At 42.4% G+C, this 26,248-nt stretch overlaps 2 protein-coding genes across 2 annotated transcripts; one reads left to right on the forward strand and one right to left on the reverse strand.

Annotated features, from left to right (window-relative positions):
• Positions 3,505-4,684, reverse strand: LOC104744124. The gene is made up of 3 exons (XM_010465141.1): positions 4,013-4,684; positions 3,606-3,950; positions 3,505-3,546 (listed from the first exon to the last, which is right to left on the reverse strand). The coding sequence occupies exons 1-3, from the start codon at positions 4,682-4,684 to the stop codon at positions 3,505-3,507; spliced, it is 1,059 nt and encodes a 352-aa protein (XP_010463443.1).
• Positions 20,501-22,127, forward strand: LOC104744126 (receptor-like protein 12). Its single transcript, XM_010465144.1, has 3 exons — positions 20,501-20,737; positions 20,818-21,267; positions 21,369-22,127. The coding sequence occupies exons 1-3, from the start codon at positions 20,501-20,503 to the stop codon at positions 22,125-22,127; spliced, it is 1,446 nt and encodes a 481-aa protein (XP_010463446.1).

Genomic DNA, 26,248 nt, shown 5'->3' on the forward strand with positions numbered 1-26,248 from the left:
GTCAACATATTGTAATTGTGTAAAAGAGGACAAAAACGAAAATGTTATTTAAAAATTGTATTTTTGAAAAATTGTATCTCAAAAGGGGTATTTCTAAAAAATTCTCTTAAATTGAATAGGTAAAAATGTGGAGTAAAGAGTGTTTTGATTACATTGACTAGATTATATAAATAAGCATCTTTACATATTTTAATTTCTTTTTATATTTGACACTGAATTAATTTTATTACTTATTTTTAAGAGAATCCACTCTGAAAATTTTAACTTTATTTTAGATAATTCATTTAGAATTCTCAACAAACATTGCTACAATATACCCCTTTAAGCTTTTAATTGAACTCACTTTTTTTTCTTTTTATTACCCTAATACTTTTTAAACATTGCCACACTGACATCAAAAAATTATCACTAAAATCCTAGAAATGAGGTTGTCAAAGATAAAAGTCACAAATAAATTAGGAAAACATTCTTTTTTATCTATACCATGAGAAACTATATTCAACAAGTAGTACTCACCTCACAATCATTTCATGTTAGAATTAGAATTAGTGCTCTATCCACAATTAGTTAAATAATATTTCTTTTATAACATATATAATTTTTGTAATTGAATATAATTCCCTTGCCTATTAACAATGATGTACAGCTCTACTTATAGTAGAGAAGATTACAGAGATTAAGGGGATTCCCTAAATTAGTGGGATTACATACAATCGAATATTCACAATATAATCTAAATATGGTATTGAGTATATCTCATTCCTAACACCCTCGACAGTCGCAGCGTCGGATTGTCGAACGGTGAGACTGGAACGAAATTCTTGATGAAGTGTTGTTGGAAGGCCTTTTGTGAATATATCAGCATTTTGGAGTGACGTGGGAACATGAAAGACCTTGACTTCACCAATAGCAACCTTATCGCGGACGAAGTGAATGTCAAGTTCGATGTGTTTTGTGCGTTGATGCTGCACTGGATTCGTGGAGAGGTAAACAGAGCTGACGTTGTCACAGTAGACGATGGAGGCAGAGGATAGTGGTCGATGTATCTCAAGTAGCAAGTTATGTATCCAGGTGAGTTCGGCGACAGTGTTGGCAACACCTTTGTATTCAGCTTCAGTGCTTGAGCGGGATGGCGTTGGTTGTCGTTTTGCAGACCAAAAGACAAGGTTCAGACCAAGGAAGATGCAGTAACCAGAGGTGGATCTGCGTGTGTCAGGACAACCTGCCCAGTCGGCATCAGAGTAGGCAGTTAGAGTGTCAATGCGTCTGCGCGTCATTTGAAGACCATAGTGAAGAGTGCCCTGCAAGTACCGGAGAATGCGTTTGAGTGCGTGAAGATGAGGGACCCGAGGCTGGTGCATGTAGAGGCAAACTTGATGGACCGCGTAGGATATATTTGGTCGCGTGAATGTCAAGTATTGCAGAGCACCAACGAGGCTGCGATAGAAAGTAGGATTGTCAATGGGGTCAACTGCATCGATTGAGAGTTTGGACTATAGATCAACCAGTGTAGCAAGTGGCTTGCATCCTTCTATACCAGCTCGAATGATGATGTCCTGAGCATAGGTGGATTGACTGAGGAACAGACCCGTGGCATTGGAATCAGCTTTGACGCCAAGAAAATGATGTAGCTTGCCCATGTCTGTCATAGAGAACTCTGTTTGCAACTTGGCGATGATCTTCTGAATCAGGACTGTGGACGAAGCTGTTAAGAGGATATCATCAACATAAAGCAGTAAGTAAGCACAATCACAGCCACGTTTGAATATGAAAAGAGAGGAGTCAGCACGACTTTGCACAAAGCCCATGAGCTTGAGGTAGCTTGAGAAGTGAGAGTTTCAGGCACAAGGCGCCTGTTTCAGGCCATAGATGGCTTTGTTAAGTTTGCAAACATACGACAGTCGGGTCTTGTCAACAAAACCAGGTGGCTGGTGCATGTAAACTGTTTCTTGGAGGTCGCCTTGGAGGAAGGCATTTTTCACATCAAGTTGTTGTATGGGCCAATCAAGTGCAACACCAAAATTGAGGATAGTGCGTATGGTTGCAGGCTTCACCACAGGGCTAAACGTCTCATTGTAGTCAAGTCCGTCCTCTTGAGACTTCCCATTTGCGACCAAACGTGCCTTGTGTCGATTAAGGACTCCATCTGCATTGTATTTATGTTTAAAGAGCCACATGGAACGCACAATGTTAACGTTAGGTGGTCTTGGTACAAAATCCCAAGTCTTAGTCTTAGTCATAGCACCGACTTCATCTGTCATTGCTGGGTTCCAGTTGGGATCAGATAAGTCGTGTAAGTGAATTTTAGGAAGTGGTGATTTGGTGTGAGTAAGGAGAGAAAGGACCAGTTTTGGTTTGGAGATACCAGCCTTGGACCGAGTGGTCATGTGGTGGCGTGGTAGAGGAACAGGACGAGTGAACGAAGGGACATGGTTTGTAAGAGTAGGTTGTGGTGGCGAGGGAAAAGGTGTTTGAAGAATCGACTGAAGCTGAGGAGAGGTATCAACACTATCATCAAGGAATATGTATGAGATAGGAGGAGTGATAGGCTCAGCAGCAGGGTATTTTGTCTCATCAAACACAACATGACTCGAGATGATTATCTTTTTGGTTTTAAGGTCCAAGCATCTATACCCGCAATGTTGAGTTGGATAACCCAGAAAGAGACAAGGTGTTGAGCGAGGTGAGAGCTTGGTGAGGTTCAAATGATTTAGATTTGGGAAGCACAAACAGCCGAAAACTCTTAAGTGATCATATGTAGGTTGCTTTTGGAAGAGGCGAGTAAAAGGGATTTGATTGTGTATAGCTTTTGATGGGGTGATGTTGAGAACATGAACAGCAACATGTAAGGCTTCAACCCAGTAGCAAGGTGCTAAGCGAGCTTGGAACAAGAGAGTGCGAATGGCATTATTGATGGTTTGAATCATTCTTTCAGACTTCCCATTTTATTGAGAGGTATGAGGACACGAAAAACGAACATTGATGCAGTGAGTGGCAAAATAGCTTTGAAATTGATCATTATTGTACTCACCACCATTATCACACTGAAAGTTTTGAATGGTGGTGTGAAACTGATTGGCAATATAGGCAGTGAAGTGGAGGAATTTGGAGAATACTTCACTTTTGCGTCTAAGAGGATATACCCATAAATAGTGAGAGTAGTGATCAAGAAACAAAACATAATACCGAATGCCACTCATCCTTGGTAATGGTGATGTCCACAAGTCAGAGTGAATGATTTCAAAAGGTTTGTGAACTTGAGTATGGGAAGTAAAAAATGGTTGTTTTATTGATTTGCCCAAAATGCAGGGTTCACAAGAAAGAGGAGCTGGTCCTTTAGTACAAAGAGAAGGATGGGAATTAAAAATAGAAGCAAGAGAAGAATTTTGGACATGGCCGAGTCTCTTATGCCATAGCTCGGGGGTTGAAGCCAGAAGAGCTGTTGGAGACGAGGTCGATGTCTTATTGAAAGAAGCAGGTAACGAATAGAGGGCACCGGAGATTTCACAGCGGAGCAGAGGTATCCGACTTGGAAGATCCTTCACACTAAAACCAAATGGGTCAAAATCAACAGTACACCAGTTATCTTTCGTAAACTGGCGAACAGAAATGAGATTTTTGACAATGTTGGGTGCAACAAGAACATTTTTGAGGTGGAGAGGTTTGGTTTGGGTGGAAAAGGTGGTGTTGCCAGAGGAAGTGACAGGAATCAAAGAACCATTACCAACAATGACAGAATTAGTGGTGCTACTATTAAGAGTAGAGTTGACGATACCTGCGGTTGGTGTGAGATGGGCGGTGGTGCCAGTGTCCATGAACCAGTCAGATGCAGAGGGATCATTGAGAGACTCGGTTACATAGGACTGCATCAGCTGCTGAAACTCCACAAAGTTGGCCTGAGGTGGATGTGGGTGTGATGAGGACGCAGAATGAGGGAAACGACCATGAGGCTGAGTCCAGGGTGGATACTGGGGCCAGTATGGTGAAGAGATGACCAGTAGGGTTGCAAAACCCATTGAGAACCCCAAGACGGACGATTGGAGCCGGTGTTGTTACCACGACCACCTCTGCCACGGATGTTAAACCGTTTTCCTCTGTTGTTGTTGTTGAACCGCGAGCGATTTGAAACAGATTGTTGGGAAGGGGCAGTCACAGTGAGAGCCGTGGAGGAGGAGGAGTGGTCATGGTGAGCAGCAGATGAACGAGTCACCTTCTTGAGGTGATTCTCCTCGAGTTCGAGCATCGACTTGGCAACGTCGAAAGAAGGAAAAGGTTCTTTGTGTTTGATAACATTGAGAATGTTATCAAATTTTTCATTCAATCCATTGAGGAGATACATCACCAAGTTTCGGTCATTGACAGCAGCATCGACGTTGGCAAGGAGATCAGCAACAGACTTGATCTTCTGGAAATAGTCACGAATGGAGAGATCTTTGATCTCCATTGTGCGTAACTCATTGTCAAGCTGGATTGCACGAGCCTCTTTATTGTTTCGGAATTGATTCTCCACGCGAAGCCAAATGTCGCGAGCAGAGCCACCGGTTTTGAAGGAGGAGTGAAACAGAGGTAGAGCGTGGGTGCCATAGATCCAGAGTTTGACGAGACCGTCACGCTTGTACCAGACCGCATCAGCATCACTGGTGGGAAGGAGAGTGCCATCACTGTGGCCGGAGACATCAAACATCATGCAGTGAGTTTGAAACAACTCTCTCCAGGCATCATATTGTGGTATTCGAGATCGAGGATCAGTGGAATGTGATGTTTGATGTTGGTCACACCAAAACACCTTTCGATGGGATTGTTAGCAGCAGCCATTCGAGGGAAAAGAAGAGAAATAAACTAAGAAGAAAATTGAGGGAAATTGGATCCCATCTTTAGCTCTAATACCATGTAAGTGAATATGATTCCCTTGCCTATTAACAATGATGTACAGCTCTACTTATAGTAGAGGAGATTACAGAGATTAAGGGGATTCCCTAAATTAGTGGGATTACATACAATCAAATATTCACAATATAATCTAAATATGTTTTAACGAGATAAAAAGTTGCCTCTAGATATATTTCATTCCTTACAATTTTAACGAGATAAAAAGTTGCCTCTAGAATATTTTAGAAACTAATAATCTAAACTAGCATTGTAAATTATTTGAAATATAAATATAATTAACAATAATTATATTACATATGTATATTATTTGAATTTATATATATACACTACACTAACTTAATTTTACAAAACCATAAATCATAATATAATTACTAAAAGAATTATTAGAAAAACCAACGCATCGCCTCGGCGGGCAACTTACAAGTAAGATAGTATATAATTATACTTAGTGGCTCCTAGATGCCAAATGTAATCGGTAGCAAACTGCACACATCAGTGTTTATAATAGTGTTTATAATGAAGCTTTGAAATTAATTAACTTTCATATATTATATCATTAAATTTTAAAAGTAATCATTTTTCAAAAATATACTTTCATATTATCTATTTTCAAAAATATATATTTCCTATGTATCACATGACTAAATTCTAAGCCTTAAATTCCAAATACTTAACTCTACTCTTTTAAAACTATACTCTGAATGTAAAATAAAGAATCCAAACCTAAAAAAAAATTTAAAAATTAATTCAACATATTGTAATTGTATAAAAGAGGGCAAAAACGAAAATATTTTTTAAAAATTGTATTTTTGAAAAATTATATCTCAGAAGGGGTAATTCTAACAAATTCTCTTAAATTAAATAGGTAAAAATGTGGAGTAAACAGTGTTTTGATTACATTGACTAGATTATATAAATAAGCATCTTTGCATATTTTAATTTCTTTTTATATTTGACATTAAATTATAAGTACTTTTATTACTTATTTTTAAGAGAATCCACTCTGAAAATTTTAACTTTATTTTAGATAATTCATTTAGAATTCTCAACAAACATTGCTACAATATACCTCTTTAAGCTTTTAATTGAACTCACTTTTTTTTCTTTTTATTACCCTAATACTTTTTAAACATTGCTACACTGACATCAAAATTTATCACTAAAAATCCTAGAAATGAGGTTGTCAAAGATAAAAGTCACAAATCAATTAGGAAAACATTCTTTTTTAATCTATACCATGAGAAACTATATTCAACAAGTAGTACTCACCTCACAATCATTTCATTGTTAGAATTAGAATTAGTGCTCTATCAACAATTAGTTAAATAATATTTCTTTTATAACATATATAATTTTAACGAGATAAAAAGTTTCGTCTAGAATATTTTAGAAACTAATAATCTAAACTAGCATTGTAAATTATTTATAATATAAATATAATTAACAATAATTATAAATAAAAAAATATATAATTAACAATAATTATATTACATATGTACATTATTTGAATTTATATATATACAGTACATTAACTTAATTTTACAAAACCATAAATCATATTATAATTACTAAAAGAATTATTAGAAAAACCCACGCATCGCCTAGGCGGGAAACTTTCTAGTTTCTAGTAAGATAGTATATAATTATACTTAGTGGCCCCTAGATGCCAAATGTAATCGGCAGCAACCTGCACACATCAGTGTTTATAATAGTGTTTATAATGAAGCTTTGAAATTAATCTGTTTGACACATTTAGGTTACATGATTAAACCGAAACAAATCATCAATTCTGAACCAGTTGATTTAGACAATAGTTCAACTTTATACAAAAAGAGAAGATTTTGTATCAAAAAATTGGATTGTCAACTTTAATAGCAATTGCCATCAGAATCATGTAAGAAACTACATGATTAAATAGAAATTTGAGAGATGAAGAGGCAGTGATGAGAGATAAAACGTGATGGATGGGTTTGGTGATATTAGATCATGGGCATCGCTTTTTTTACTAATGCAAGTAGCACAGTTTTGAGAACAAAACTCTTCAACCAAATAGCCAAGTTTACAAGTTTTGTTCTTTGTCTCTATTTACTAAATATATTGAAAGTACTATTAGTTTTGTGGCTCGAAATTAAGGAAATGCTAATTTAGGAAAGTTAACACTGAACGTATGTTTCAGGTTTGGAATTGGATAGAGGACAACTATGAAAGCATTTCACAGAAAAAATGCCATACGGAGTCCCAACTCCCATATGAAGTTGAAGAGTTGGCTTAAGCTACACGGCACTTTGATTTTTCTATTGTCCTCACTAAACTCCAAATTTCTAATTTCTTAAAACATGATTTTTTAGGGGCCAAGAAGAACGAGTTTATGGTCTTTCAAGTCAAGTCTATTGGATTTGGAAGGACTCATATAAGATTTTTTAGCAGGGAAGTTTTTTCTTCAAAAAGACTTCAAATCATCAAGTCAATGGAGCTTCATGTGTTTGTTTTTTTTATATATATGTAAGTGACCTGCAACACTAATTTACCATCACAACTACTTCATATTACTTTTTCATTTCCACAAATATGAAAGCTTTCTTGTCTAATCAGAATATGAGCTTACTTTTTCGTTCCATATGTTTCCTTTTTCTTCTTTCAAGTTTTCTAAACACGTTTGTTTCTTCTACACAACACTTGTGTCATTACGACCAAAGGGACGCTCTTCTTGAGTTCAAGAGTGAGTTTTCGATCCAAAATCCTGATTGGCTTGATTCATATCCAAAGACAGAATCATGGGTAAATAAAAGTGATTGCTGTTCTTGGGATGGTATCACCTGTGCTGCTAAGTCGGGCAAAGTAATAGGGCTAGACCTTCGTTTCAGAAACCTCCATGGCCCGCTTAAATCCAAGAGCAGTCTATTTTGACTGCGTCATCTCCGTGATTTGAACCTTGCTTACAACAACTTCACCGGTTCGCCAATCCCAGCTGAATTTGACAAACTCATGCAGCTAAAAAGACTTAATCTCTCCCAGTCTTCACTATCAGGCCAAATTCCAATCAACCTTCTTCAGCTAACCAAGTTGGTGTCTCTCGATCTTTCTTCTCCTTATGATTTTTCAATTTTATCTATTGATGGATCCTTTCTTCATCTACTTGCTCAAAATTTGAGGAATCTTAGAGAACTGGATTTGAGCGATCTAAAAATTTCTTCAGAAATCCCCCATGAGTTTTCAAACATGCGATCTCTAAGGTTACTACATCTTAGAAACTGCAACCTGTCTGGAGAATTTCCAAGTAGTGTTCTTCTGATACCGAGCTTACAGTCCATTAGATTAAGCGACAATATAAATTTGAGAGGGAATCTTCCCATGTTTCATGAAAATAACTCTTTAGTAGAGCTGACCATTGAAAACACAACCTTTTCGGGGAAGATTCCGTTTTCACTTGGGAACCTTTCTCATCTCTCTATTCTCGATCTTGGTTGAAATAATTTTGTTGGTGAAATCCCATCTTCAATTGGCAATCTAAAACAATTGACTGTTTTTGCTGTTGAGGATAACAAGCTTGTTAGGGGTGGATTTCACCCCAACAATAGACCCAGCCCAGAAAAGGCCCAAAAGAATTAATAGGCCGAGAGGGCTATTTTGGTCTTTTCGGATGACAAACCGACACAGTAACCTATAAATAGTGATTGTACGGTGTATGGCAAAAGGACGAAAAAACAGAGAGGGAATTGATACGAGAGAATTGGTTCTCGAAGTATAGACTCGACGAGCTCGCAGTTCGCCAATTGTTTCTCTTTTGGTCATTTTATTTTATAGCTCGTCTTTATCGATTGTAGTCCGACTTTTTCTCATATAATAAAGAGAACTTCGACCCTCAAAACATAGAACTAAAATACTCTAATTGGACCGATTTGGACATCAACAATTTGGCGCGCCAGGTAGGGGGAACCAAGTCGAAATTCTCTTTGAAAGTCTGAAGAACGGACCTACACCAACTACGCGAGATGACCATAATCACCAAAGAAGGAAGCAAGGAAGCCGGCTCGTCAGGGGGAACCACAACCCCGACAGCGAATCAAGTGGAACAAGTAGTCCTCCCAACCCCGGATGCTCCAAGAAAGGTTGCCACAGTGGAGAGTCCGGAAACGTTCGTCATCGCAAGCAACCTAGCGAGCCCGACGACCACAGAGCCGACTCCAAACCCAGCGCAACTCACCCTGCTCAACAGCCAGTCCGGCTCCAGCATAGATGAGCTATTCCGCGGGATCTTAGCACGCCTCGACCAGCAGGAACGGCGAACCAATATACGACTGGATGCATTAACCGCAGCACAGGTCGGATCCCAGGAAGAAATCAACCATCTCCAGACCATCCGACAAGGTTCGACGAATCTCTTCTCAGCAGGGATAATGCCAAGGGAAAATGCGAGAACTGGTGGGCTCGACCGCGATCCCAACTCGCGCGTCGATGAGCAGAGCGACAATGCTAAGGATGCCGAGCTGAAGCAAATTCGGGAAAAGATGCAAGAAATGGAAGCGATATTACATAAGGCAACGAGTAGAGCGCCGGAAGTAGATCTCATGCTCGAAGCAACTCAGCGAACCCCATTCTCGAGAAGGCTCGCAACCACACCAGTGAAGCGAGCGGTCAAGCCAAGGCTGGGTTACTATGACGGGACGGCTGACCCACGAGACTTTCTGCTCACTTTCGGGGTAGCTCTCGGTCCCTTGCAGTTCAGCCCGGCAAAGTACGATGCTGGAGCATGCCAAGTCTTCGCCGAACACTTGACCGGTGCAGCTTTGAGTTGGTTTTCACGACTCCCATCCAGATCGATTGATAGTATCAAGGACCTGATAACCAAATTTTTAAAGCAGTTCTCCGTTATAATGGAAAACAAGAACTCCCATGCCGATCTGTATGCACTAACTCAAGGACGAAACGAATCGCTTCGGTCCTTCATCGGACGCTTTAAGAAAATCGTCGTTAACGTCTCGATTTAGGATGTTGCAGCCATCGTTGCACTCAAAAATGCGCTGTGGTACGAATCTCGGTTCAAAGAGGAGCTGTCTTTGACTCATGTGGAAACCATTGCCGACACACTACTACGAGCCGCAAAGCACATAGAGGTCGAAGAAGAAAAGGTGGTCAACGCTAAGAAGCATGCCGCAGAAATAACGTCGCAACCAAGCCACCAACAGTCGTAGCTCCAAAGATCGAAAACGTCGAGCCATGCCAGCATTTCTCCCGAAACCCAGACCGAACTCGTCGAACTTTCGCGATCGGTGAAAATAAATACATCATGAAGGAAGGAGGAGAAAATAGTGCAACTCAGTACTGCGATTTCCATCAAAGTACCACACATTCGACTGAGGAGTGTTGTTACCTCCAAACGATCCTAATGGAACGATACAAAAAGGGGGCAATAGTAGTCGAGTCCGACAGAAGCAAGACAACCCGACCCGGAAAGAGCGATACCAAACGAGCTGAGAATATTGCCCGGAAGTTAGTGAAAGACTCAAAGACACTCGCCGACCAAAGTGAGGACGAGATAGAAGTTCTCAATGACCCCGATCATGAAAAACGGCTGCGTCCAGATCATCAGCCCGACCACCGTCCCCCAGTAATAAGACGGATAAACATGATCATGGGTGGGCTAGCAGGGTGCAACGACTCTGTCAGATCAATAAGAGACTACACGAAGAGAGCCGAAATGAAAAAATCCTGGCCATCGAAGATCGGTTCCAAAAACACGTCGATAGCCTTCAACGATAGCGATCTAGAGGGTTTAGTTCTCCCACATAACGTCCCCCTGGTAGTCGAACTTCTGATTGGTGAAAGCGAGGTTACGAGAATCCTGGTTGACACCGGAAGTTCGGTCAATGTGATCTTCAGGAACGTCTTGGCGCAAATGGAGATCGGTGAAGGCGATATCAAGCCAGAATGCCACTCCTTAACCGGTTTCGACGGAGATCATATCATGTCCATCGGCACCATCGACCTGCCAATCTTCATCAGGGGAATGGCGAGATATTCCTGATTCGCCGTCATCGACAAGCCGACTATCTATAATGTCATCCTCGGAACCCGTTGGCTTCACAAGATGAGGACAGTCCCATCGACATACCATCAATGCGTCAAATTTCCAACCTCGAAGGGCGTATACACGTTGCATGGCAACCAACAGGGCGCGAGGACCTGCTTCCTGATCGAACATAAGATGCGCACAGCAAAGAAGTTATACCAATCAAAGCAGCAGGTCGGCAACGACAGTTCGTCGCCGACCGACGGAAAGCCGACCCCGATCCAACAGGGCATCGCTGCGACGGAGGAGGTGAGCCTCGACGAAACTGACAAGAAGCGGTGTGTGAACATAGGAACGAAGATAACTCCGACCATGCGCAACGAGCAGATCCTTTTTCTCAAATTAAACATCTCAACATTCGCGTGGACAGTGACCGACATGAAAGGAATCGATCCAACCGTTACAACTCACGAGCTCAACGCCGGTCCAACGCATAAACCGGTCAAACAGAAACGACGCAATCTAGGCCCCGAAAGGTCGCAAGCAATAAACGATGAAGTTGACAAACTCCTCGGCGCCGCATCCATGGCGAGTCTGCGTGGACTTTACCGACCTTAACAAAGCCTGTCCGAAGGACAACTTCCCATTACCACGGATCGACCAGCTTGTTGAAACTACTGCAGAAAACGAACTTCTGACCTTTATGGACGCCTTCTCAGGAGATAACCAAATCCTTATGCATAAGGACGATTAGGAAAAGACGTCGTTCATTAGCGATAGGGGAACGTACTGTTACAAAGTCATGCCCTTCGTCTTAAAGAATGCGGGAGCAACTTACTAGCGGTTAGTTAACAAAATGTTCGCTGAGCAGCTCGGCCGAACCATGGAGGTGTACATAGACGGCATGCTTGTCAAATCACAGCGCGCCAGCGATCATATCACCCATCTCCGGCAGTGCTTCGACACTCTGAATAAGTACAAAATGAAGTTAAACCCAGCCAAGTGCACATTCGCAGTCAAATCAGGGGAGTTCTTGGGCTACTTAGTAACTCGGCGAGGCATTGAAGCAAACCCGAGGCAAATCAAGGCGATCATCGACCTACCTTCGCCAAAGAATGCCAGAGAGGTTCAGCGACTAACCGGACGGATCGCCGCCCTGAATCACTTTATATCCAGGTTGACGGATAAATGCTTGCCGTTCTACCAACTCCTCAAAGCTAAAGGGAAATTTGAATGGAATGAGGCCTGCCACGACGCATTCGGCAAACTAAAGAATTATTTGTCAACACCCCAGGTGCTTGCAAAACCAGAGCTCGGTTTCCGCATCAGCGGTCAGTGGGGTGCTCGTGAAAGACGACCGTGGAGAGCAACGACCTATTTTCTATGTAAGCAAGTCTCTCGACGACGCCGAGACCCGTTACCCAAAGTAGAAAAGGTCGCCCTGGCAGTCGTCACCTTGGGGCGAAAGCTCCGACCCTATTTCCAGTCACACACTATCGCCGTCCTATCCAACCAACCGTTACGGTCTATATTACACAGTCCGAACCAATCCGGAGGACTAACAAAATGGGCAATCGAGCTCAGCGAGTACGATATCGAGTTTCGCACCCGCCCAGCCGCCAAGTCCCAAGTATTGGCTGACTTCTTAATCGAACTACCTTGGGAAGGTGCCGAGCCAACACCAACCGATCCAACAGATGGACTATGGACTCTGCATGTCGACGGAGCATCCTCTCACTTAAGGTCCAGTGTAGGAATTCGATTAACATCTCCAACCGGGGAAATTTTAGAGCAATCCTTTCGCCTCCGGTTCCAGGCAACTAATAATGTCGCTGAGTATGAAGCGCTCATCGCTGGTCTCAAGCTCGCCAACGGAATGCAAATCAAATGAATAAGAGCCTTCTGCGACTCTCAACTTGTCGCCAATCAATTCAGTGGTGCGTACGAAACTAAAACCGAACCAATGGCCGCCTACCTCGATGCCTTAGCAGCACTCGCTTCAACATCAGACCCAGACCTTCGACGAATCATCCCGGTAGAGAGCATTGACACGTCGAGCATAGAAAGAACTCAAGCAGATACCTGTCTTGCCCTTCATCAGCCCAACGAAATCAGAACCACCTGGAGAACGGCAACTTCGCGACAACGGTTCAACCCTCCTTCAGACAATGACAAAACGGACTGGCGGGACGAGATTCACGTATACCTCGCCGATGGTGACGTACCAACGGATAAATGGGCAAGGCGACGATTAAAAACAAAGGCTGCCCACTACACCCTAATGAAAGAACATCTGCTACGATGGACCGCATCAGGTGCCCTGCTGTTATGTCTACATGGCGACGACACGGAGCGAGTAATGATGGAAACTCATGAGGGGGCCGGCGGGAACCACTTCGGAGGACGAGCCTTAGCATTACGAATCAAGAAGCACGGTCACTACTTGCCAACGATGATGTCCGACTGCGAGAAGTTCGTTGCCAAATGTGAGAAGTGTCAACGACACGCTCCAATCATCCACCAACCAACTGAATTGCTACGAGCCGGTGTAGCCCCGTACCCCTTCATGCGTTGGGCAATGGACATTATTGGTCCGCTATCCGCATCAAGATAGAAACGCTACATCCTTGTCCTCACCGATTATTTCACAAAGTGGTTCGAAGCCGAGTCCTACGCTATGATCAAGGCCAAGGATGTGCAGATGTTCGTCTGGAAATTCATTATCTGCCGACATGGGTTGCCGTATGAGATAGTTACCGATAACGGTTCGCAGTTCATCTCCCTCCAGTTCGAAGACTTCTGCGCTAAGTGGAGAATCAAGCTAAGAAAATCAACGCCGCGATACCCCAAGGGGAACGGGCAAGCAGAAGCAACAAATAAAACAATACTCGACGGGCTAAAAAAAAGAATGGACGCCAAGAAAGGCGCTTAGGCCGACGAGCTCGACAGAGTGCTCTGGTCCTACCGGACGACCCCACGACAAGCCACGAACCAGACTCCGTTCTCCCTAGCTTACGGGATGGAAGCAATAGCACCGGCTGAGTTCGACAGTACAAGCCTTCGCTGAACAATGCTCGTCCAAGACACAGCACTCAACAGCCAGATGATCTTGGATAGACTAGACGAGCTGGAAGAAGAACGCGACAAGGCACTTCTACGGATACAAAACTACCAACTCGCCGGGGCCAAGTATTACAACAAGAAAGTCCACAATCGGCACTTCGACAAGGGAGACCTTGTCTTGCGAAAGGTCTTCGAGAACACGGCCGAACCTAATGCCGAAAAAATGGGAGCTAATTGGGAAGGAACGTATCAGGTGTCTAAAGTTGTCCACCCCGGTGTCTACGAGCTCCTAACAATGAGCGGCGAGCCAGTACCTCGCTCTTGGAATGTCATGCACCTAACGCGATACTATTACTAAAAAAAAAAAAGGGGGGAAGGGAAACATTTAATTACGCAGCCCACTTTGTACAGTTTTTATTATCCATGTAATGTGAACTACGAGCGGCTTGATCCCTCCTGATCGGGGGGTACGTAGGCAGTCTCGTTTACGAGACAGCTGCCAATAAATATATTTTTCTTACGCTTATCAGCAATCGTGCGTTGCATAAGAATAACAAAAGCATAAAATTCGAGCTGGTTCAAAAAAAAGACGGGGGTGAAGCCGACCTCCAACCCGGCAAAAGTTCAAAAGGGGGAGCCGACCCCAATACGGCACATACCAAAAAAAATGGAGGGGGGGGGAGTGAGAAGAGATCGGAGTCACTACTATTGGGCACTCCACATAGTGCCCCGCTACTCAATCCCCAGATCGGCGTTCGAAAGTTCATCAAATTCCAGACCACCGATGGTCGTCTCCCAGAAATGGCACGAATCTTTCAATTCTTTCAGCCTGTTCATTGGGACGACAGCACCCCTGGAGACCATCCTCTCGAGATAGGAGCAAGCCCACTCAACGCGACTACGCTCGCAGAAGTAGTAATCTGTACTCTCAAGCTGATTAATGTACCGTCGCAATATGTCGACCCGAGTTCGGCACGCGTCGAGCTCCACATGATCTTCGTATAGCCTTCTACCAATAGGTCCAAGGTCGTCCTCTTCAAGATCGGGAACCCCTGCTTCGGCCAGTAACGACTCGCAGCGAGTGCGCTCCTCGAGCAGTCGATCCCAACTCCATTTCGGAAGGAACAATCCGTCATTGATCAGAAGCTCGAGATGCTCCACAGTCCCATCCACACAGCAAAATTGGAAACGACGCTCGAACTGTCGACGCGTTGCCACAATATAATCTCGCAGCCGTTGAATCCGTGCATTATAGTACTCCAATTCCGAACGAATCACATCATCAGGTCGTACAACGAGCTGTTCCCGCACCTTCCTCAACCACGCCGACCTCGTTGTTATAGACATCGCAATTTGTTTTCACGAAATGAATAGAGGCAAATGCAAAAAGGATGCGCGATTTATAGATTGCAAAGCGCGTGTTCCCGAGGGGGGAAATAAATCAAGGCTCGGGAAACGCTGATATTAAAGAACCAGTGCGTTTCAAAAAAAAAAATATATATATATATATATATAAGCCGAGTCGCTACTCGCAATTTAAGGGTAAGCCGACCATCGCGTGTCGCACCTATCTACTAAAAACCGAGTCGCAACTTGTAATAAAAGAATAAGCCGACTTCCACATGTCGCACTCGAAAAAGAAAAGCCGAGTCGCTACTCGCAATTTAAGGGTAAGCCGACCATCGCGTGTCGCACCTATCTACTAAAAACCGAGTCGCTACTCGCAATAAAAGAATAAGCCGACTTTCACATGTCGCACTCGAACGAGTCCCATCTCGCAATCTAAGGGAAAGCCGACCATCGCGTGTCGCACTTGAATATTTATACATATCCGAGCCAAAAAAAAGGAGGGGGAGAAGAGGAAAGGATCCCTTCTCGCCAATACCATCTAAAACAAATTTTACAACGATCCAAATTCAATCGTAAATCCCGAGGTTGGCATCAGTTGGCTCGTCAAAATCGAGACGAGCAAATCTGCTCTCGCCAAAAGCTAGCATCCCTCCCACGAGAACACTAACGTCGACACTAGAATCTCGGACTCGAAAATTGGGGTCCGAGCTTACGACGTACCGTGACCTGCAGCAGGATATCCACGAGCTCTCCTCCAAAGATATCGACCTCGCTGTTGTAAGTAATACAACGACCTCGGTCGACCCCAAGAAGTTCGTGCGTTTAAAAGGAGAGGAATAGTGTGAAGGAGTTTTCGAAACAAAAAAAATTGACAATAAGAGCTAACGGAAGATAAGAAATCTCAAGCAAAAGTAGATCGTCAAGTAAATGTAAATAAGGTCCAACAACAAAATACAATGCCATAACGGCCCAACACCCGCTACATCACGGAGACAAGTTCAAATGGACAAGATAAAAGTATAATAAGTCGCTCGTCAAGGGGCGACAAGACCATCTGCAGGAGAATTAACACCAACCTCCGGAACGATGGGTTCAATTGATGGAGCGACAGTCGAGTCATTCAGCGCGGGAGGAGCATGATCAGCCGCCAAGACACCAGGTGTGGAAGGAACGGAACTCTCTTCCTCAGCTTCCTCGCTAGACGCACGCTCCAACCTGTTAGCTTCGCCTCCGTTGGAATCCGAATCCGAATCGTCTGCGACATCTGGTGAAGGAACCCACTCGGGGGGATCAGGGAGAGGCTCGGCGAAAACGGAGGTAATGTCAGAATCCCCGGGATGGAGATCCGGGATGTCAATCTTGAGGATTTCCTCCTTCATCCCAGACGCAACAGCAGCGATCCTCTCCTGTATCCCATCATAGAGAAGGGAGATCTGGCCATCGGCAACCAAAGCCTTGAGCATGTGCATGTTCCCCAAGGCCTGGTTATACTCGAGGAACTTCGGGCGAACCCACGAGTGACCCGCAGTTGGGAACAAGACGCTTCGGCCGCGTTGAGCTTTGATAGAAGGGCGACCTGTGCAGAATTCGCCACCTCTCGTTGATGTTCCAATTCGGAAATCCTCCCGCTCAGCGCCTTGTTCGAGCGAACCGCCTCATCGAGCTGACCCTCAAGCTTCTTGACTAGCTCGACCGAGGGACCTGAAGGTGTAGAAGCAGCGGTCTCCAGGTTGTACACATGCCTCTCATAGCCAGAAGCGAGATGATTGATGCGACCTATGAGCTGCGATGACCGCGAATCAGAAATGGGAAAAATAAAAAAAAAAGGCAAGAAAGTTTGATTGCCGAATTACGAACCTCGAAGGCGGTATTCGCCAGATCGATGATCTTATCGCCCTCCTTCATCCTCTCGATCGGCATAAGACGACCGGACCCAAAATGGATGTTGCGAAACAGCTCAGTACATGCCTCCGAGTCGTTCGGAAAAGCTCGGGTAGCTGAAGTATGAGAGAAATCCCACCGATAGTCCATGGTCTTCTGCCGCTTTGACGGGTCTGATCGTTCTAGAGATCGACCTGCCCTCTTCTGCAAAGGATCCGAGGAATGCTCCTTCTGACGGCTAGAGTCACCTGCAGGCTTTTTCCTTTGGGAATCGGCTCCAGCAAGGAGAGCTAGGAGGTTTGGTGGGGGAGGAGACGATCGTGATGCCGGTTTTTTGCCAGCGCGAATCTCAGCAGAACGAGTATCGCGAGAAGCTGGAGCGGATTTCCGAGACGAGTCAGCCCCGAAAGGGCGAGCTGAGGGTTGGACCTCAGGGCGAGAAGATGGCGAGAGTGCAGGACCAGACCCTTGACGGTAACGAGCCGACACGTTTGGAACATCCAAATTAATTCTCCCCATCATACTAGCTGCACAGAGAATCCAAGTTTTTCAACAAACGCCATAAACAAACCAAAGAATAGTTTGACTATCACCTGTCGGTCGAGAAACCTTTTTTTTTCTTGGACGACCTCCTTTCCTTTTTCTGGAGCATGGCCAAGTATACGGACCCACTGCTCGTATCGCCTCAATATCAGCTCGAAGCGCAGGAGGATAAGGAAGAAGGCACCGCGGTATGACAACTACAAGGAAGCGAACGGGGTAAGTAACGAAGAATATACGAGGGATGTGAACAGGTTACAAAGAAGGATGAACTACCAGGTGAACAGTTCCACCCAGAAAATAAAGGGATCGCAGGATCCTCGACGCCCCCCGGAACCACTTTTTAAAAAAAATAAGACCCTTCCCAATTATGGGTCTTCCCTTTTGCCCCTTCGACGAGCAGAGGAGGTCGCGAACTGACATAATAAACTTCGGGTTTCTTAGTCCTGTCAGACGTTGTTAGACGAGTAAGCTCTTCGAAATGATCGACCGAAAGTCGAATCCCCGCTCTCTTCGCCAAAATCGAGATGCCGACCGCGTTCCGAAACGTAGGCGGGGCGAATTGAGAAATCGCCATTTCACGTTTGGCAAAATACGACATCAGAAAAAAGGGAAGGGGAAAAGTAACCCCGCACTCGGAGAAAAGTTTCTCCGAGAGACAAATAAACCCTTCGGGAACATCCCAAGGACGTTGATCACGCTCGGGAATAAAATGACCGGATCGGCCGGGAATTTGCCGATCTGAACCGCCACGAGAGCCGAGTCGCGTTTAGAGGAAGACCGGGGAACGAAAGAAAAGGGATGCTCCCTGGTTCCTGAAGGGTCGGCAACCGACGGAAGGGATCTGTTCCTGATGACGTGATCCGCCGGAACGATCGTGTCATCAAAATCCTCGTCGATTAGAGAAGGGATCTGGCATGGAAGGGCTGACGAACTCGGAGCCGCCACACCAGAGAAGATGCGGTGCTGAAGCTCGGCCAAATTAGAATCGTAAGAGCTAGACGACGATCCAGAAGAAACGTCACTTCCCGTCGGAGACCTCACCACTCGACGTCCCGATCTAGTCGAATCGTTGGAGTCAGGCGAAGTGTTCTGACGATGGTGGCTTGCCGCCGAAGAATTAGACGAAGTGGACCGGAGGGAGGCCATAGGAAATCTCAAAAAAATATAGACGAGCTAGGAGACGAGGGAAGAAAGTACCTGGGACGACGAGCTGAGGAAACAATCGGTGGAGAAAAATGAAGCCAAGATGAAGAGGACGAGTATTTATAGGGTAGAAAGGAAGATTCCCGAAGGGATCATCATTACAACTCGAGCATCGAAGCGACGTTACAACTTTCGGAAGTCACGCGCATCAGAATAAACGCGTGACGATGTGACCGCGTGTTTTGGGAAAAGGGAAAACCCACTCGCGACTTTCTGATTTCCCGATATTTGTTTACAAACCCTACAAGAGCTCTTCGTTGCCCACCTCAGATCCAGCTAGTCGTTGTAAACAAAGGCTTGAAGCTTGCACCGGAGCCAGAGAATCACTAGAGGACATAGAGTTCTCCGCATAACTACGAACTAAAGATGGGGGGAATACTGTTAGGGGTGGATTTCACCCCAACAATAGGCCCAGCCCAGAAAAGGCCCAAAAGAATTAATAGGCCGAGAGGGCTATTTTGGTCTTTTTGGATGACGAACCGAAACAGTAACCTATAAATAGTGATTGTACGGCGTACGACAAAAGGACGAAAAAACGGAGAGGGAATTGATACGAGAGAATTGGTTCTCAAAGTATAGACTCGACGAGCTTGCAGTTCGCCAATTGTTTCTCTTTTGGTCATTTTCTAGCTCGTCTTTATCGATTGTAGTCCGACTTTTTCTCATATAATAAAGAGAACTTCGACCCTCAAAACACCGAACTAAAATACTCTAATTGGACCGATTTGGACATCAACAAAGCTCAATGAAAATTTGCCAGTTTCGATACTCAATTTGACCCAACTACGTAGACTCTCTCTCTCTTCAAATCAGTTCACAGGTTTCCTTCCACCAAACATCAGCCAATTCTCCAAATTAGAGTCTTTTTTTGGTGGAGATAATTCTTTTACAGGAGCCATTCTTTCATCCCTACTCAAGATTACCTCATTGACCCACATCTTTTTGAGTTATAACAAATTCAGCGATTTTACTGGGATTGGGAATATTTCTCTCTTCTTGCCTAATTTACAATATTTTTTTTATTGAAAGTCGAAATTACAACAAAGTCATCGGTCCAGGAGTTGACTTAAATGTCTTCTCGCCTCTTAAGAAGCTAGAGACATTAACTCTCTCAGGCATTCCTCTTTCAACAACAAACATCACTTCTGATTTGGATTTTCTACCAAATTTGGCATATTTGTATTTGCCAGGCTGCAACATCACTGAGTTCCCTGAGTTCATAAGAAACGGAAGAAATCTACACATACTAGATCTTTCCAACAACAAAATCAAAGGTCAAGTACCAGACTGGTTGTGGAGACTACCAAAGTTGTTCGACGTGAATCTCTCCCACAACTGTCTCAGCGGTTTCAATGGATCCTTAAAAGTTTTTCCTGAGAGTCAACTTAGTTATGTTGATCTAAGCTCAAATGCTTTCCAAGGACCACTCTTCATCCCATCCTCCAAAGATCTCAAATATTTTTCGGGTTCTAAGAATAACTTCACCGGGGAGATACCTAAATCCCGCTGAGTCTATCAAACAACAACCTCAACGGCTCAATTACTCGGTGCTTAGAGACTATGGTGATGAGTTCTCTTTCAGATCTTAATCTTCGTAACAACAAACTCAGCGGGATTCTTCCTGAAATATTTCATAACGCCAAGAGCTTAATAATACTTGATGTCAGTCACAACCGATTAGAGGGCAAAATTCCTGCTTCTCTTGTTGGTTGCTCTGCCTTGGAAGTTTTGAACGTGGGAAGCAACACATTCAACGACTTGTTTCCCTTCCACTTGAAATCTTTGCAGAAGCTTCAAGTTCTCGTCCTCCGCTCTAACAAGTTTAATGGCACATTACATAATTCTGATGGGGTTTGGTTTGGTTTGGTTTTCCTCAGTTGAAAATCATTGATGTATCATATAATGACTTCGTTGGTACTTTGCCATCTGATTACTTTTTGAACTGGACTGCGATGTCCTCTAAGAGTGATGATAATATGGAACCAGAGTACATTCGGAGTGGTTCAGGAATGTACTACTTTTCACTTGTGTTGATAAGTAAAGGAGTGTCAATGGAGATGGAACGTATCCTTACAATCTACACAGCCATCGATTTTTCAGGAAATCAACTCAATGGACCGATTCCTGATTCCATTGGTTTGCTGAAGGAGCTTCGTATTCTCAACATGTCAAGCAATGCTTTTACGGGCCACATCCCATCTACTTTGGCAAACTTAACGAATCTGGAGTCACTAGACCTATCCCAAAACAAGATTTCTGGTGAGATTCCTTCAGAACTTGGCGCACTCTCTTCTCTCGAAGTGATAAACGTTTCACATAACCAGCTTGTAGGTTCCATACCACAAGGCACACAATTTCAACGACAAAACTGCTCCTCCTATGAAGGAAACCCCGGACTTAATGGTCCTTCCCNTTTGGTTTTCCTCAGTTGAAAATCATTGATGTATCATATAATGACTTCGTTGGTACTTTGCCATCTGATTACTTTTTGAACTGGACTGCGATGTCCTCTAAGAGTGATGATAATATGGAACCAGAGTACATTCGGAGTGGTTCAGGAATGTACTACTTTTCACTTGTGTTGATAAGTAAAGGAGTGTCAATGGAGATGGAACGTATCCTTACAATCTACACAGCCATCGATTTTTCAGGAAATCAACTCAATGGACCGATTCCTGATTCCATTGGTTTGCTGAAGGAGCTTCGTATTCTCAACATGTCAAGCAATGCTTTTACGGGCCACATCCCATCTACTTTGGCAAACTTAACGAATCTGGAGTCACTAGACCTATCCCAAAACAAGATTTCTGGTGAGATTCCTTCAGAACTTGGCGCACTCTCTTCTCTCGAAGTGATAAACGTTTCACATAACCAGCTTGTAGGTTCCATACCACAAGGCACACAATTTCAACGACAAAACTGCTCCTCCTATGAAGGAAACCCCGGACTTAATGGTCCTTCCCTTAAGAATGTTTGCAGAGATATCAAAACGCCAACACCACCACAACCCGAACTGGTGGCGACAAAAGAAGAAGAAGAATCATTCAGTTGGGTAGCAGCAGGTTTAGGCTTTGCACCTGGAGTTGTATTTGGATTAGTGATGGGATACATAGCAGTTTCATACAAGCATGAGTGGTTCATGAAGAGATTTGGCCGAAACAAGCAACAAAGCATCAGAACTCGTTAAGTCACTCATCGATGCATTCTCTCTTCCTTATCGCATTGTTGTTATGTTCATTAAAACTTTGTCGTATTTCAAGTGTTAAGCGTGTGCTGAATCGAGTTTTGTATAATATGTTTTGAACTATTATTAAACCAAATTAAGACTGCCAAAAATAAAAGTTGGTGAATAATATAAATATTACAATTTCATTAGATAATTTGACTTTGATCATTTACTACCGTAAATGTAATCAATCACCCATAGCTAAAAGACGACAATACGGTTTGTTGAGTGAATGCAATGTTACTTTCTTGATTAATTCGATAACAAAACATCAATATTAAAATGGACAAGCTGTTTGATAAGCACGTCCGTTTAGTCAAAGCTCCTATAGATTTACATGGTTGTGTTTGTCTTTGTGTCTGTGATTAGATATAATTATGCACTTAAACTGATTACAGGTGGTATGGTAATCAATGAGCTTCAATTCGAATCCAAATGCAGAAAGGAAGTCAAGTTTATTTCTGTGTCAATCATATTCTAAGCAAAATATGATTGGCACAGAATAAGAGTCTGAGAAGCATTACGAAAACATTACTTGTCTGCTCTTGATCTCAGTCAGCAACCAAAGAAGTGTTTCTACTTCTAGGATAAAGTGAAAATATAATACGCATAAAACATCCAGGCTAATTAACACTAAACTGGATCATAAGACGACGTACAACAAATATTATGGGAACATCTAGGCTCTTTCACATTCTAGTATACTATAAACTTACAAGTAGCTCCACTTGATATGGCGAAATTGAGTTCATCGAGGTCGACTGAATACGTCTTTTCCACTATGAGTGTAGCAGCCACCATGAAAATGCCAAGGCAAGCTAAGTGGAGAGGTGTTTGGTTTTTGTTGTTGCGTGCAGAACACAGTTCCAGTCTTCAAATAAAAAAATTAAAAAAAAAAGTGTTGAAAGAGAGACATCTGGGGAGATTTTTAGAGACACCATCAGAACTTCTTTTTTCTAAATATTGGTTGATTTTTAAAAAATAAATAAAATTTAAATTAAATGATATTATTATATTAAAATATTATTTCAGAATAACATATTCAAACTAATACATACTATTTTAAGGCAAAATTCCACTAAAATTTACTTATATATATACAAATCAAAGTTATATTGATTTTTATTTTATATTTATTTCTTAAAATCAATATAAGTAAAATATTCTAAAAAGGCTATNCTACTTCTAGGATAAAGTGAAAATATAATACGCATAAAACATCCAGGCTAATTAACACTAAACTGGATCATAAGACGACGTACAACAAATATTATGGGAACATCTAGGCTCTTTCACATTCTAGTATACTATAAACTTACAAGTAGCTCCACTTGATATGGCGAAATTGAGTTCATCGAGGTCGACTGAATACGTCTTTTCCACTATGAGTGTAGCAGCCACCATGAAAATGCCAAGGCAAGCTAAGTGGAGAGGTGTTTGGTTTTTGTTGTTGCGTGCAGAACACAGTTCCAGTCTTCAAATAAAAAAATTAAAAAAAAAAGTGTTGAAAGAGAGACATCTGGGGAGATTTTTAGAGACACCATCAGAACTTCTTTTTTCTAAATATTGGTTGATTTTTAAAAAATAAATAAAATTTAAATTAAATGATATTATTATATTAAAATATTATTTCAGAATAACATATTCAAACTAATACATACTATTTTAAGGCAAAATTCCACTAAAATTTACTTATATATATACAAATCAAAGTTATATTGATTTTTATTTTATATTTATTTCTTAAAATCAATATAAGTAAAATATTCTAAAAAGGCTATAAAAACATATCATTAAATAAAGTTAATAAAAATAAAGAACATATAATTTATTAATAGAATCATATTAAAACAAAATGTTATTTTTTATGTTAGTATTATTACCATAATAATTTAAATAACAAGCTTTCAATAGTTATTATAATTGATTATAAAAAGAAACTAGGTATTGAGCTTATATGTAGAGAGGTGAGCGCGTGAGATCTACTCGCGACTCTCTCCTCTCTCCTCTTTTCTCTTCTTCTGATCACAAATCCGTGCACCGAGTGAAGGGTTCCTCCGGCGATTCCGGCGTCGAAGAGGAACTACTGGTCCATGGCGCTTCATCCGCAGTCGATTGTACTTACCGGCGAGGTCACCAGATCGAAATCAAGGGAGTTTCTCGTGAGGAGAAGCTTCCGCAGGATACTTCCGGTAAGAGCTCTACCGGCGGCGTGGCTATGCAGTTAGAAGAAGGAAGTTCTCGGCGAGGAATGAGAAAGATACGGCGGTTAGATCTGAACGGCTGGAGACGCAGGAGGTTTTGTCACGGCTGGTGGTTTTGACGGGGGAGGTCTACCGCCGGAAAGGCAAGGCTAAGCCACCGTCGATGGCTTTTCCGATCTACTCCCTACTGCTTTGTCTCTATCACGACTGAGCTATGGCTTCCGGATTGCTAGATTGGTTTCTTCTTCCTTCTCTTCACGACTCTACATTGGCGGGATGGTGATGGTCCTGTGTCACCTTCTCTGTTCAACTTCCGGCTTCCTGGCTCGCCGGTGGTCCTGGTCCGGCGAGTATCCGCAACTTAGTGGGAAGGCGGCTGCGACCGGGTTCTCTGGTTGCAGATTAGGGTTTATAGTTTATATCGCTTAGCTATTGGTTTAGATTGGTTATACCCAGGTCGATTTTGGACTTTGTTATCTGGTTTGGTTTGTGTAACTAGACTGGTCTAGTTATCTAGAATCTAGACTGGGCACTGGTTTGGTTTGTTATCTTCTGAAGATAATCTAATTTATTGATTTAATATTTGTGATTAGGCTATTTAAATCTTTTGAGTTAGTAGGTTTGTTAATATTTTCTATAAATAACGGATTATTACCAAAAAACTATTATGAAAAAATTAATAAAATTTGAAAATCAACGTATTCGTGTAAGAATAATTTTCACCCATAAATTATGTGAATATGGTAAAGAAAATATTTATAAAATATTACAATTTATGGAAACATATATTTTTTGTGTGCTTTAAAAATCAAATTTTTATATTTATGATTAATCCAGTAACTATAAAAAATTTCATAATCTGATAATCACTCATTTTAAATATATTATAATTTTTTTTGGGTACTACGTTTATTTATAATGATAAGGATTATTGTCTCATTCCTTTTTAATAGCACCTAGATTAATGTACATTTAAAACGTATATTCCTATTCGGTTATCAATATTTCCATTTTTGTTTTTCGGCATCAATATTTCCATTTTTTAATGAATAATCACACTAAATGTTGAGATTAATTAGTTTACATATATATATATATATATATATATATATATAATCACACATCATGATATCTAATATGTTGTTATTTTTATATTTATTTATGAAAATATATAAATCTATATTTATTGGAAATTAAGTTTCTTTTAATGAGTTAGAGATAATTCAGGGGTACTCATATACCTCGGAATCAACTTAGTCTCTGACAATGACCTGTTCGGATCCCGCAACATGGCCATCTTGAGGTACACTCTGTCTCCTACCTGAAACTCAAAATGTCTCCTCCTCCTATCGGCATAACTCCTCTCCGATCTTGAGCTTCATTCATGTTCAGCTTGAGAACCCGAATCTTCTATGAGGTCTACTGAACAAAACTAGCACCATACATGCTCCTCTCCCCCACCTGAGTCCAACATAACGGTGTACGACATGGCCTCCCATACAAAGCCTCATAAGGAGCCATCCCAATACTCGCCTGATAACTGTCGTTGTAAGCAAACTCTACCAGGTTTAGGTGATCTGCCCAATGGCCACCCCAATCCAACACGCACATCCTCAGCAAATCCTCCAACGTCTAGTTCGTCCTCTTAGACTGTCCATCTGTATAGGATGATAAGCTGTACTCATATGCACCTTAGTGCCCATCTCTGCCTGAAATGCCCTCTAGAACGCAAAAGTGAACTTAGAATCCCTATCAGACACAATACTCGCTGGCACCCCATGCAACCTGACTATCTCCCTCACATTTCTAAGCCAAGACCGCTGCTCCATCCGTCTTTTTAATGGCCAGAAAATGTGCCAACTTAGTCAACCGGTCCAC

This window comes from Camelina sativa, chromosome 14 (assembly GCF_000633955.1).
Source record: "Camelina sativa cultivar DH55 chromosome 14, Cs, whole genome shotgun sequence".
NCBI classification, from domain to species: Eukaryota; Viridiplantae; Streptophyta; class Magnoliopsida; order Brassicales; family Brassicaceae; genus Camelina; species Camelina sativa.

Excerpts from the sequence above, each read along its gene's own strand:
- LOC104744124 (XM_010465141.1), bottom strand. The coding sequence starts at position 4,684 with ATGTTTGATGTCTCCGGCCACAGTGATGGCACTCTCCTTCCCACCAGT. Across the intron at positions 3,951-4,012 it reads CGTCTTGGGGTTCTCAATGG|CCTCATGGTCGTTTCCCTCA; the intron begins GTTTTGCAACCC and ends CCCTGGACTCAG. Across the intron at positions 3,547-3,605 it reads TTGTCAAAAATCTCATTTCT|TGTGAAGGATCTTCCAAGTC; the intron begins GTTCGCCAGTTT and ends ATTTGGTTTTAG.
- LOC104744126 (XM_010465144.1), top strand. The coding sequence starts at position 20,501 with ATGGTGATGAGTTCTCTTTCAGATCTTAATCTTCGTAACAACAAACTC. Across the intron at positions 20,738-20,817 it reads AATCTTTGCAGAAGCTTCAA|TTGAAAATCATTGATGTATC; the intron begins GTTCTCGTCCTC and ends GGTTTTCCTCAG. Across the intron at positions 21,268-21,368 it reads ACGTTTCACATAACCAGCTT|TTGAAAATCATTGATGTATC; the intron begins GTAGGTTCCATA and ends GGTTTTCCTCAG.